We start from the raw sequence: 13,721 nt of genomic DNA, 5'->3' as shown, positions 1-13,721 counted from the left end.
TATTAAGGCACTCCAGGAATTGTAGCTCTGTGAGGCGAGGAGGTGGTCTCCCTAACAACTACCAGCACCATTAACAAACTCCAGCTCCCACGATTCTTTGTGAAGAAGCCATGACTGTTCAAAGTGGTATCGCAGTGCTTTGAATGTATAATGCAGATGGGGCCCCTTGAGTTTGGGCTACTTGCTAGCGGAAGGGAATTCCCTACCAGCTGGAGGAGTCACAGCAAAGGCATCTCTCACCTGCCCACTTCATTTGGCAGCCCAGGTGAAACCAAGTGGGTGTTCTTGGTTGATCTTTGAGATCATAGTGAGGCATGAGGAAGGAAGTAGTTTCCTTAAGTATGCTAGGTAGGGCTTCAGAAGCCGAAGCCACTTATTTCAAATGTGACTACTCCCGGATGAGTTGTTTCTCGCTTCCCAGAACTTGCAGCTGTATTGAATATTTTCTGCTACGACACACTATGGCAGGGAGAACATTTCTCCAGCCAACCTTGTTTCCAAGTGGGTTGAACCCCTTTTCTCTCCTGTTTTGCTTTTAATTTCCAATTGGGAAGAAACAGGCTCTCCTGAGCACTAGTGTGCCTGCTGACTAACGCTTTTTCCTGACTTTAGTGTTTTTCGTTTTTCGCTTCTTCCTCGGCTTCTATTTTCTTTTCCCCACCCCCTCTTTCCCCATCCAAGCAAACATCCATAGTCAGTGGAAGCTCATTCCAAAACATTGGTGCAGCTTCGGCTATTTTAAAACAGCAAACATGCCGGAAATATTTGTACCACAAATCTTGGTACCCCTTTGGTTCTGGTAATATTTGTGGTACTCCATTGGTTCAAGTCAGGTACAGATATGTCATGGGATGAGGGCCAAGAGGAGTGTCTTTTTAGCGCTGTGCCAGAGTTACTTACATATGCCTAAAATTAGATGAGCATAAAATATGTGGCAACCTCTTGTGGAGGTTTTTTAAGTTGAGTGGGTGAACTTCAGTACAAAATACAAGTAAGCAAAATTCTTTGCCTTTGCATGGAGGCCAACAGCTAATGTGAGATTTTCTTGGATGTCATTTCCTTACCGCAGCTGCTCTGACAAACCCATGGCTTTGTGACTCTTTCCAGACCCGATATTCAGTGGGGCACAGCATTTTAACACTTTCCACCCCATAGCCCACTGCAGACCTTTGCACTTGTGGCGTTCAAGAGTTCTGACTAAAGCTATGCAAGCAAATGCTTAAGAACTGCAGTAGAAATGCAAAGTTCATCCTCTCAGCTAGTCAAGTTCATCCTGTCTGCTAATCTCTTCTACTTAGAAAGGCATATGGAAACAGCCTTCCTTCAGAAGTGCTTGTGTGTCCCACGTAGCACCACTGACGATTCCATTTTGTTAGGACAGGCACCCCCAAACTCTGCCCTCCAGCTGCTTTGGGACTACAATTCCCATCATCCCTGACCACTGGTCCTGTTAGCTAGGGATGATGGGAGTTGTAGTTCCAAAACAGCTGGAGGGCCGAGTCTGGGGGTCCCTGTGGTAGGACATTTGAGGTGTGTTCATGCAGCCCATGCCCCCAACATGCCTCTGTGTGCTTCCCTCTCCACCATACCCCAAACGTGTCCATGCCACATATACATGAGTAGAACTCCCATGACCAGGAACCTGGGCAAACCAATGTCAGCTTGCTCAGGATTCGCACGATGCACCTCTTTGAAAGGGCATCACATGATTGCAGTGTACTGAGGATGGAGGGTGCGGATCCTTGCAGTCACAAAAGGAACTTCCCGGGCAGAACGGCCACCCCCATGACAAGTCTTCTCCAGCTGATCTCAGTTGTGCTGAAAGGTGAGCGCACAATTTTAAATAAAGCTGACATCTACTCTCGTGCAGTTAGGCTTCCTTGTTCATCCTCCTCTGTCTAAAACAAGTTCTTCCTGGCAAAAGAAAAAGAAAAAGTCTTAATCTTACATGTCTCTGCGCTCTCCTAAAATCCCTTGACTATCTAGAAAGTACTTAATAAATTTTGCTACGGGCACACAGACAAAACAACAGTCCGGGCTCCCAAAGGTTGGAATTGTAGGTGAGTTTCCAAAGAGGCTGTTGCGTTGGCTGTAATATTAAGAGATGATAAACCTGGACTCAAACCCCCTGGGGATCCGTAGCATAAATTGCAAGAGTACAATATAAACCAGAGTTGTTCCCTTGGAATGTGCAAGCAAATCAATATTTATCAAGTCTCACTAATGCACTTGTCAGATTAAATTCTCAAATATCCCGTTGAACATGCAGTGGGCTTATAAAATATGTAGACTTCGGCTATTTCTCCATCTCAACCGGCTGCCAACAAATGAGACAATAACATCCCAGTATGCTTTCTGTTTTAATATTCCGAACAGCTTTATTGAGGTTGCGAGCGCTTCATATCGAAGCAAGCATAGGAATACTTTTATTAAATCAGAAATATAATACTGTAAGAGAGGCCAGGTGGAATAGGCTCCTCCTGGTGATTTCCAATAATAATACTAAATCATTTATGAATTGGGTGGCTTGGTAATGTGGAGGTACCTCTGTAAAGTCACTAGGGGATTTATTAATCTTTGGCCCCCACCTTTCTTTGAAGGACCTTATATCATGACCCTTTTATCCACCCAACGTCCTAGTAAGGTAGGTCAGCTTGCTGCCCTGTCTCTACAGACTATGTCTGGCACCTTTGGGGAATGTTCATCTCCCATACCTGTATTTATTGGATAAAATAATGCAGGCTTGTAAATCCAACTGCCAACGATTAAGGGCAAGGCAGAAAGGGTGGCATTGCTAATTGTTTTCATACTGACACTCAAATGTTAGCCTTGTTCACTTTAAAACCTAAACTGCTGCTACTCATTTTAGGAGCACTTGAGCTTGGCTCACACTCAGGACTCAAGGCAGCGTGTGTGCAAGAAAACTCCCAAGCAATTTTGCAGCACATTTGATGGGCACAGGTGTGCATGATTTTTTTTTGAGGGGGTGTGTGTCACAGATGTGAGATGGTGGGTGGGTGAGAAACTTTATGCCGGTTATACTTGGAGAATTCAGTGCGGTGTGATCCTTAAGACATTGGTCTAGATCCCCACTTAGCCATGCAGGTGACCTTTGGCCATTTACAGCCTTCTAGCCTAACCTACATTGCAGGATGTTTTTTTAGGTGAGATAGAAAGATAAAATGAACAAGAAAGAGCCATCTGTGCACTCTCTGGAGCAAGGATAGGATCAAAACGTAATCAAATAGCAGCGTGCAGGGCAAGCTGTCTGCATAACGCCAATGTGCTTGTTGCTTTTTAAACTCTCGGTAGCATTGTAAAAAAAAAAAAAAATGGTTTGTTGAGTAGGTAGCATCAACCCTGTACCTATCTACATTTTGTAGGTACAGAATTAATGATACTTAAACCTCTTGCACGGTGCTTTGTCTATCAGAGCTGAGCAGAAATGCCACGTTGCTGAAATATGTAGGGGCTCCCAGATCTGTCCAGTGTTGACTGCTTCTAGCCACGAAGCTTTGCAACCGGTGCTTGTAACAGACATGGCACTTTCAGTTCCCCTAGCATGGGAACGGGATGCTCCCATAGGGCTAATATTCAGCAAGCCTAAACAGAGCAAAGGTTTTCTGCAAAGCTAAAATAAGCCTTGGAAACAGCTTTAAATAGCCTGAAAATGGATAGTGGGACCCTCATTTCTTAAAGGCCTTGTTTGTTTGCAAATTCCCAAAAGTGATTCCAACATGTTTTGTATCCTGGAGCGGTCTCTTTGAAACTGTATCTGCGTGTGTGTAAACAGGCACATGCAAAACTGTACTTGCTTACGTATATTTTTTGCCGAAAGCTTTTCTCTAACATGGACCTGGGTGCAGAATGTTAAAGGTGAAAGAAGTCCATTGCTGTTGGTTCCCTGTTTGTAGCTTACTTCCCATCGCCAGTGTTCTATGTGCCTTGGAAAATTTTTGCTTGACTTTCCATAGTTCCAGCACAAAAATCAGTGTGAAACTGTTTATAACCAGTCAGGTGACGTTCGTTCCGCAACCTGAATTTGGCCTCATTTGCCTTGTGTTTCTTGACTAAATTAAAACTATGTCGGGAATGCTGTTTTCACCTAAGCTGTGCTGAACCATGTTCCAAAACATAACTACCAAGTAAGAACATAAAAGCACCTGTTGGGTCAGGCCCAGCATCTTGTTTTTCTCAGTAAGGAACCAGATGCCCTGAAAAACCCACAAGCACAGGACCTGAGCATCTTAGCACTCTTCCCCATTTACATTTGCAGGCACCTGCAGCACCTTTCTGCTCACCTGGGATTCTTAGCGACATCCTGCCTTAGACAGTGGCGGAGGTAGAAGAATGCAACTGCGGCTGATAGCCATTGCTTATTTTTTCTTTGATTATTTTTGGAAAGGATTACCAATTTTAATTCTGTTTCAAATTCCAAAAACACTTTTAAAGACTCACATTCCTCCTCAAATCTCTTTGCACATACCAAATAATTTATTCAGTTTAATAAACAGGCAGTTTTGAATAAAGTGATAATGTTCAATAATATGTTGCCCAGAGCCAATCTGAAACGGTGACAAGGTTTAATCAGTATAACAAGTGGAAGTTGCAAATCTACGACTAAGTCTACCACGGTGGAAGAAACTGGGCAATTTACCCCTTGTAGCCTGAACCTATGGCCTTTGCCTGTCTTTAAATTCAGATACTGTATCGCCATCTCTAAGTCTCATTGACGGTACAGAACGCAGTCTGGGTTTTCTCTGCATGTCGCAACAGATCTGTATGCAGTATCATACATGATCACCAAGCTGCTGCTAGAATGCTCACACCTGTTACTGCACAAAGGAGGCTGCCAGGTTTTCATCTAGGGCAAGCTGATAGCCATTGATAACTGTTTGTCTAACACTCTTTTAAAGCCATCTAAGTTGGTGGCCATCACTGCCTCTTGTAGGAGCAAATTCCATAATTATTTTTATTTTATTTATTTTATTTTTATTAAGGATTTGCCATAGTTAACTGTGTGTTGTGTGAAGAGATGCACTTCTTTTCCCATTCCTTGAATCTTCCAAAATTCAGTTTCATTGAATGTTCATTCATTCATTCATTCATTAAAATTTATATACTGCCCTACACCTGGGGTGTCTCAGGGTGATTCACAGAATAAAAGCAAGATATAAAACCACAACATGCCTAATAGAAATAAAAACAGCAACTCAATACCCCCCAAAAAAGAAACGTTTTAAAAGGGCATAGGATGTAAATCGGATCAACCAAAGGCCTGGTTAAAGAGGAACATTTTTGCCTGGCACCTAAAGGTGTATAATGAAGGCACCAGGCGAACTTCCCTGGGGAGAGCATTCCACAGACTTATTGTGATAGATGTGCCTGGTCTTGTTGCACCGTGAAGTCAAGAACTATGTACTTAATACCCATTCCAGCATCTGATTCTGGGCTTCTCTCTGTCACTGCCTCCCCCTCAGCTGTAGGGCAGCTGTAAGTGCCCCCCCCCCCTGTGGTGTTTCACCCAGTGTGTCCCCCCCCCACTACACCTCTGACCCATTCAAAAATCCTACAAATAGCATCCCTGAAGTTTCAGGCTTATAGGGAATGCGGCTGGGGAAGTTGTCTTGCCAAATCCACCGCAGCTTAAATCTTGTAACTGGGGGGAAATCAATAGCTTTTGCTTATCTTATCCTTTCATCTTATCTTTTCACCTCCCTTCTTCCTGCACAGGTGACTGAAAGAGAAGTTTTAGCAGGTGACTTGGCAACAGGTGCGCGGCACCTAATCGAGCTTGCACTTCCCCATTTGCAAAGCAGTTTCCTTGATAGCAGAGCTAAGTTGCCGCAAAGAAGTAAAGTCCACCAGTAATTACGGATTACACATTAACATGTCGTAATCTGGAGCTCGATGATCTCTGCCTGCCTGGGTGTGGAGTTCTCTCTTATTAAATGTCATGGCACAAATGGATCTGTTTAACTTCAGGAAAAGCAGCTTCTTTGCTGGTTTTATGCATCTGATGACGTAGGCTGTTGAATAGAAAGGTTTGTGCCACAGCTAGCATGTTGCTTACTCAGAGGTGCCAGATCACTTATTCCTCCTCACATATTGTAAGCATTCCCTCCCCTCAATACAGCAGCCTATTTCTCTTCTTCCAAAACACAAACAATGCCTTATGAGGATTGGCTAAGGGAGCTGGGCATGTTTAGCCTGGAGAAGAGGAGGTTAAGGGGTGATATGATAGCCATGTTCAAATATATAAAAGGATGTCACATAGAGGAGGGAGAAAGGTTGTTTTCTGCTGCTCCAGAGAAGCGGACACGGAGCAATGGATCCAAACTACAAGAAAGAAGATTCCACCTAAACATTAGGAAGAACTCCCTGACAGTAAGAGCTGTTCGACAGTGGAATTTGCTGCCAAGGAGTGTGGTGGAGTCTCCTCCTTTGGAGGTCTTTAAGCAGAGGCTTGACAACCATATGTCAGGAGTGCTCTGATGGTGTTTCCTGCTTGGCAGGGGGTTGGACTCGATGGCCCTTGTGGTCTCTTCCAACTCTATGATTCTATGAAACAATATTGGCTTTCTTCTCTGTCAGCAATTTAACACTTTTTCTTAATAGAGCTCCCCGCTGGGTTATTGCAGAAGTGCAGCAAGGAATGTGGCGCTCTGCCCTGTTTATCCTTTACAAACCACCTGCTTTTTTGGAGAAAATATGTAGCAGTTGAGGGGATATGGCAATCTCATTTACTGCTGTTTCTGTTCTTTTGAGGGGTGGGTATTGTTTTTATTGTTAAACTTGGTGGTGCTTTTCTTCAGTTGCGTGTGCAGGTCACCTCAGGGTGTCTTGCATCGAACGGCAAGCGTATGATCATAAATTTGGGGGAGAGTGTTGGCCGCTGCCCTGATCTAGAGAACAGTTCTAGTGCAGTGCAAGGAATCTAGCGTGATTCCTTTGCCCCCGTTTCTGTTGTGCAGCAGACCACGTGCCCTGTTTAACTTTGGCCGCAGGGAAGAAGTACAGTGGTACGTCGGGTTACGTATGCTTCAGGTTACAGACTCCGCTAACCAGAAATAGTACCTCAGGTTAAGAACTTTGCTTCAGGATAAGAACAGAAATCGTGTAGCAGCGGCGCGACAGCAGCAGGAGGCCCCATTAGCTAAGGTGGTGCTTCAGGTTAAGAACAGACCTCCGGAACAAATTAAGTACTTAACCCGAGGTACCACTGTACTAAATGGTGGCATCATAAATGAATTGGAGCATTTGACTCACAAGGGGTTTGGGGGGGGGGGAGTGTGCACCTGGTTCCTGTCTGATTAGCATTTTGCATCCGACTGATAGCCTAAGTAGGTGTGTAGCCTCTCAGCAAAAATGATGCATGATTGCAGAGTGAGGGGGAGGAAGGTGTTGTCCCAGAACTGATGCAAGGAAAATCCGTCTTACCCAGGAATGTTCTCCCTGATGTGGGGCAAGGACATGCAGATCCTACAACGCCTGCGTTCTGTTTTGTATTCATTCTTCTGGCTTGTATTCCTTGCTCCTAATAAAATAGTTCGCTGCTTATATATGTCTCTCCCTGCACAAAACCCAGTCAGTCAGGTTATGCAATTGACATGCATGCTCTTAAAATGTAAATAACTCCTGCTATGGTGTGCAGGGAGGTGTTTGACCCCATTCCTACACACACACACACACACACACACACACACCCTGTGGTCCCAGATTTGAAGCATCTGCCCTCCCAAAAAAGCAGCAGCTGCTGGAGGAGAGGGTGGTTATTTGCAACGGTGCTGTGGAATGAAAGGATGGAGCCCAGTTGCTTTTGTCCTGATCTTCCACAAGTCGCTTTTAAAAAGTGGATGATTAATTTATTAATAAATTGCTTATATACCCCTGGCTTTTTCCCAAGGTGATTGAGCTGATATGCATCATTCTCCTCTTCCTCCTATTATATCCTCACAAGAACCCTGTAAGGTAGGTTAGGCTGAGAGGTTGCGTTTGCGGAACTGTGGGTCGCATTTGGTTTGCCTCCCAGTCTGTAGAACAGGCCTGGCCAAACTTGGTCCTCCAGCTGTTTTGGGACTACAATTCCCATCATCCCTGACCCCTGTTAGGTAGGGATGATGGGAGTTGTAGTCCCAAAACAGCTGGAGGGCCAAGTTTGGCCATGCCTGCTATAGGAGGAAGAATTGGCAAAGCTTTGCAACTGCTGAAATGTCATAACTTCCAGTCGCTTCTTGAATGGATAGAGAAAGCTGAATTGTTTTCCTTTTCTCTTCTCCCTCCCCACAGGGGCCATGAGTTTTTAGTCGACTTGAATGGTTTGGCACTCTATGACACGACTGAATTTGACCAGCTGAGGAGGCTGTCTACGCCTGTGTGTACAGGTTCCAACTCCAACTACTACACCATCTGGAAGTATTTCTGCAGGGATCATTTTGGCTGGAGAGAATATTCAGAGGTATTTCACCATCACCATCACCCTTAAATTTCAGGAATAATGTTGGGGGATATGGATGCGGGAAGCCTTGGTTCATGATGCCCCCCACTGCGTAGTCTTCGTTATAAATCACCATTAACTAGCCTAACCTCCTTTGCAAGATGCTCAAAAATAAATGAAAAGGCTGTGTGTAAACTGGTAGCTTTTTCCATATCCAGAAAAATAGCTACGCGTGCAAAGTTTTGCAAGCTCAGTGGGACTTCCCAAATCTACTTTGCCCCCCAAACTGCTCTTGGGTTTCTCCAGACTTTCCGGGGCAGATTTGGCAGCAGGGCACAGGTGGGTGAGGAAAAGGGGAGGAAGTATCCATTGACCAGTTCAGGGCTAGTCAATGTTATGCACTCCAGATGTGGCTGGACTCGCAACTCGCCCCAGCTCCAACCAGTATAGCTAATGGTCAGGGATGATGGGAGTTGCAATCTAGCAACAGTCAGATCTTGGGGAGTGCTGGATTGGCAGGAAAACTCTTGACATGTTCGCAGAAACAAGACCTTGCGCAACTGCTCACTGATTGGCACCCAATTGATGCTTAACACCGTTAACTTTCACGAGAGAGGTTTAAATATGCCTGCGTCCTCTCCTTCTGGAAGCTGAAGACTGCAAAGGCCATTCAGTTTAATCAGCTTCTGCTCAGTTGTTCCAACTTTCATTTCAGTGTGCTGGAGGGGTGGTGGTTGCAAACCATAATCCTTCAGGATAATGCATATAGTGGTGCTTAGCACTATCTTTAATGACAGCAGAACTGGAAAACCCTGCCAAAGGGGAAAAAAAAAAACAGTGGGGGAAAGTATATTTGCACCGTTGGTGTGGATTATTAAATATTTACTTGGGTTTGTTTGTTTGTTTGTTTGTTTTAAAAGCCCGTTGTGCGATTGATAGAAGAAGCCAACTACCGAGGGCTGGCAGAGGTCCGGTTTGTTACGTGGCACAACCGTTACGTCCTGAACATTAAAGATGGCTTCCAGCAGAATTCGTGCATTCGAAGAGAAATCAAGAGGAGACCTTTCTTCCGCTCCTGTGTGATCCTCATGCCATACTTGCAGTAAGTGGTGGGACTCCCTTTCGGCAGCGACCGTTGTTTCGGGGCAAATGGACGTGGTGAACCCGCCACAACCCCTTTCCTAATGCTGGAGTGCCCGTGTTTCTTTATTGAGAGCTCTTGACTTACCCAAATGTTAATGAATGGTGACCTTCTGATTTTTTCGGTGGGCTTAACTGCATAGGATCATGCTTTAGGTGCACCTAACCCCATCTATACTCCCTCTGACTTCGTAGATGTCCTTGCAATCAGTTGTTCTGGATTCCTTTAAGGGAATGCTAAACACGTGCATTTCAGTTGCACTTCTGATTTATCCAACTTATGTGTATGACCTCTGTGCTTACCATACTCTCTTCTGGGTTCCCCGGCTGTATTAAGGGAATTTCTGTTCTGATATTCCTTGCGTTATTTCCCCGGCACTGTATAGGAGATGGTCAATAAGGGGAGCAGCTCTGGAAATTTTGCATTAGTGGGCAATAACAGAACCAATCACTATGACAGTTGATCAGGCCTTTTAGGATTGGATAATAATTCCCAGGAGCTGGTGCCTGACCCTGGTGAGGCTCCTGTCCTTTTCAAAATCTGTTTGTTGATTCTATGTTTGACAGAGGAATTGCATTGGGTAGGGTTTTGCCTTCACCCCACATTATAGAGGCTTAGGAGCCCTGTTGTTGGTGGGCTGGGCTACCTGGCTACCTCCCTAAGAGGCGAACCTCCTTTAGTATGGGTAGTTGCCACTTCAAAATTTGAGCAGCCATGACAATCTGTTCATAGGAATCACAAGGTTTTATACCACCTTTAAGGACCAGCTCTTATTGAAGCTTTTTGGAATATAAGCCTTCATCATATGCATCCCTTGGGTTCTGCTCCACAAGACTTTTAGGTCACAAGACTTGCGTGTGGTTTGAAACTCCCAGAAATTCAGCAGGGATAAAACTGCAACTGCAAGTAGAATGGCAACTTGGATTCTAGGCTTCTAACTAGCCAAGTGGGCATTAATGAAGTCCATTGCTGCTGTTAGCCAACTGTACCCTGGCTTTGAACACCTAGTGTTTGGGTTTTAAATACACAGAAGGGTGTTCCGTGGTCTGTGCTTGTGGGACCTTCCTGACGGCAGCTTAATGTTCCGGGAACTGTGTCTCCTTCGGGTGGCACTCTCCCTCATAGGAGGGGTGGGATTCCTCACTTGATGCAGGAGCGATCACTAGGACAAGTCATACGCATCAAAAACATGCTGTGTTTCTGCAGCACATCGTTGCAAGCCCAGTGAAAAATTCCACGACGACTCCGTGTCTGTGGATCCCAGTAATATTATCATACGAGCTGCTGCTATTTATCCCGGTGATCAGTCCTTTTGCCCCTAGCTTTCTAAATTAAAAACTTAGGCTTGAAGGTATAAGGGTATATCATGCGATTGTTCCCGAGTATGACCCGCAACCTAGATAACTACGATGTTCCTCCTCCAGTCTCAGAGGCAGTGAGCTTCTGAATATCCATCGGCTGGAAACCACAGGAGGGGAGAGTGCTATTGCACTCTTTTATTTTTATTCGTTGAATTTATATCTTGTTCTATATCTGCAAGTCTCCCGTGGGCACCTGGTTGGCCACTGTGAGAACAGCATGCTGGACTAGATGGGTCATTGGGTCGATCCAGGAGGGTGGTTCTTATAGTGAACAGTTGCCCTGCTCCAAACAAAAGAAATCTTGTTTCCAAATACTTCTAAAAGTACATATTCAGATTACTATTTTGTTGTTGTTGTGTTGATCCAATATCCCAATTTCTCTCCACCCTAGGACTCTTGGTGGCAGCCCCACCGTACCCGTGGCGCCGACAACCGACCCGCAAGTCTTATCCCCGACTGCCGTTACCTCTCCAAACTTCTACCCTGAAACGTGGATCAGCATGGATCCAGCTCAGGACTTCGTCCAAGTGCCTGTGTCAAAGGAAGACAAAAGCTACAGAACCATTTACAATCTCTTTCATAAGACTGTGCCAGAGACCAAATACAAAATTTTGAAAATACTGCGAGTTCAGAACCAGTTTTTGTGGGAGAAGTATAAGAGGTGAGCCAATGCGTATAATAACAGTTCTCCTCCTTATTAATTGGGGGAAACCTCCCCGCTTTCATTGGGGGGGGGGATTGTTGAGTTGGAAGGGGAGGTCCTCAGACGTCATCTGGTCCAACCAGCTGCATATTGCAGGAAATCCAGTACTGCAACGTCCCTGTAAAATGAATTTGCCCCGTTGTGAAGTGCAGTTTTATTGTTAATACAAAGTGTAGGGGGGTCTGCAGATCCAGTTTCTTAAAAATGAGTAGCTGTTTTAGCAAGTTGTGTACCGAATCGAAAACACTCGAGTTGTGGGAGCATGTTTGATTCTGGCTCTTCGTTGTTAGGAATTCTAGCAAAAGCCCAGAAATTCCTCTGAAACACTCACTTCCTGTTCTACCATTTTGGGGTTGGTTGGTGGTTTTTGTTTTGTTTTGTTTTTAGAAAGGAGAAGTCCTTTTGTTGAACCTGGCAGCTCAGGACTTTGAGGAGTAATTGTTCCTTTTGGAGAGCTCTTAAGTGATCAGTTTGAATTGAAGTTTGCTGGCCTCTTTCTAAATTTGCTAAACCGGGGACACATTTTGCTGCAAGGGAGACTAAGGCAAAACTATGTGGGGTGGGGAGGCGGCCCATCTTCCAGTCTAGGTGGAGTGTTTTACCTGTGCATCAGAAAACCAACTAAGTTTGTTATTGGTATGAGCTTTCGTGTGCATGCACACTTCTTCAGATACACTGAAACAGAAGTCACCAGACCCTTGTATATAGTGAGAGGGTGTGGAGGGGTATTACTCAGAAGGGTGGTGGGAATGGGTGATTGGCTGATAGGTGTGGTAAACCTGTTGACAACTGTTAACAGTGACTTCTGTTTTCCGGCTTCCAGGAAAAAGGAGTACATGTGTAAAAAGATGACAGGACTGGACCGGATTATGAACGAAAGACATTTGTTCCACGGCACCTCGCAGGATGTGGTCGACGGAATCTGCAAGCATAATTTTGACCCCCGGGTCTGTGGGAAGCATGCCACCATGTTTGGGCAAGGCAGCTACTTTGCCCGCAAAGCCAGCTACTCGCACAACTTCTCCAAGCGCTCTCCCAAAGGGATCCACTATATGTTCCTGGCTAAAGTCCTGACGGGGAGGTACACGGTCGGCAACCACACCATGCGAAGACCTCCGCCCGTCAACCCCAACAGCATCACCAGCGACCTCTACGACTCCTGCGTGGACAACTACTTCGAGCCTCAGATCTTCGTCATTTTCAACGACGACCAGAGCTATCCCTATTTCGTAATCCAATATGAAGAAGTTAGTAATGTCGTTGTGATCTGAGAACAGAATGGGGGGGGCGGAGTGTGTGGAAAAAAGAGAGAATTGCTTCATGTTGATTTGTTGTTGTTGTAACAACCTTTTTTTAACCTGATATTTGTAGAATTGGATCCCTTTTGCTGCAGAAGGGGGAAAAGAAACAATTGCGGAACTCTGAATAAAGATGCTAAGGGGCTAGGGAGGGCGGGGGCAGAAAAAAAAAGACATTTTTAAAACTCCTGAAAAAGACCAATTGTGCACTTGCTATATTCTGTGCAAACTGTAAATATTTTTCCATTGTTTATAGTCGAGGGGAGAAAAGAAAAACCTGTGCCTTTTGTTATAAACACTATTTATGTTAGTAAACTTAATGTTTTAAAAAAAGAACCTTGACGTGTGCGTCTTAAATGCTTATTTGTAGGCTTGCTTGCCTGGTTATGCTTGGCACCATTCTCAGGCTGCCAATGTTTGCTCCTTGGCTCCATGCTGCAGAATGTTCTTCCTGCTGATTTGTGCAAATCAAGCTGGCTGTTCAAGGCATAGGGACAGCCTAGCCTAGCTTTCCTTCTTCCTGGGCAGCTGACATTCCATGCAAGCCCAAAGAGCAGAAAAACCCGCAGAGAGGAGTTTTCTTGGTTCAGATGCTGCTGCAAAACAGCCTCTTCTAGCAATCCAAGTTCATATGTCCATGTTAAACCTCTTGCTTATAAAGCATTGCTGCTTCCGTCTTCTGCCGCCTCCTAGCACAAAGATTTCTCAAACTTGAATTTAGGTTGTGGCCACAGCAGTGATATCCCATACAAGTCTCTGCCGGTAGCATCTGGGAAACACA

General features: G+C 45.0%; 1 protein-coding gene across 3 annotated transcripts in view; it reads left to right on the top strand.

The window, feature by feature from the left end:
• Positions 1–13,276, top strand: part of TIPARP (TCDD inducible poly(ADP-ribose) polymerase) — a 29,349-nt gene extending 16,073 nt beyond the window's left edge. For all 3 annotated transcript variants that reach the window (XM_083442719.1, XM_083442721.1, XM_083442720.1), the window contains exons 3-6: positions 8,290–8,458; positions 9,358–9,539; positions 11,331–11,600; positions 12,466–13,276. In XM_083442719.1, the coding sequence (XP_083298845.1) occupies positions 8,290–8,458; positions 9,358–9,539; positions 11,331–11,600; positions 12,466–12,913 (1,069 nt within the window). In that variant the 3' untranslated portion in view covers positions 12,914–13,276. The remainder of the gene's footprint in view (positions 1–8,289; positions 8,459–9,357; positions 9,540–11,330; positions 11,601–12,465) is intronic.
• The last annotated feature ends 445 nt before the right edge of the window (positions 13,277–13,721 follow it).

The sequence above is a fragment of the Podarcis tiliguerta genome (genome assembly GCF_965153285.1).
Source record: "Podarcis tiliguerta genome assembly, chromosome: 5".
NCBI classification, from domain to species: domain Eukaryota; kingdom Metazoa; phylum Chordata; class Lepidosauria; order Squamata; family Lacertidae; genus Podarcis; species Podarcis tiliguerta.
Note: the sequence above shows the minus strand (reverse complement) of the source record. Positions and strands in the feature narration are given on the sequence as shown.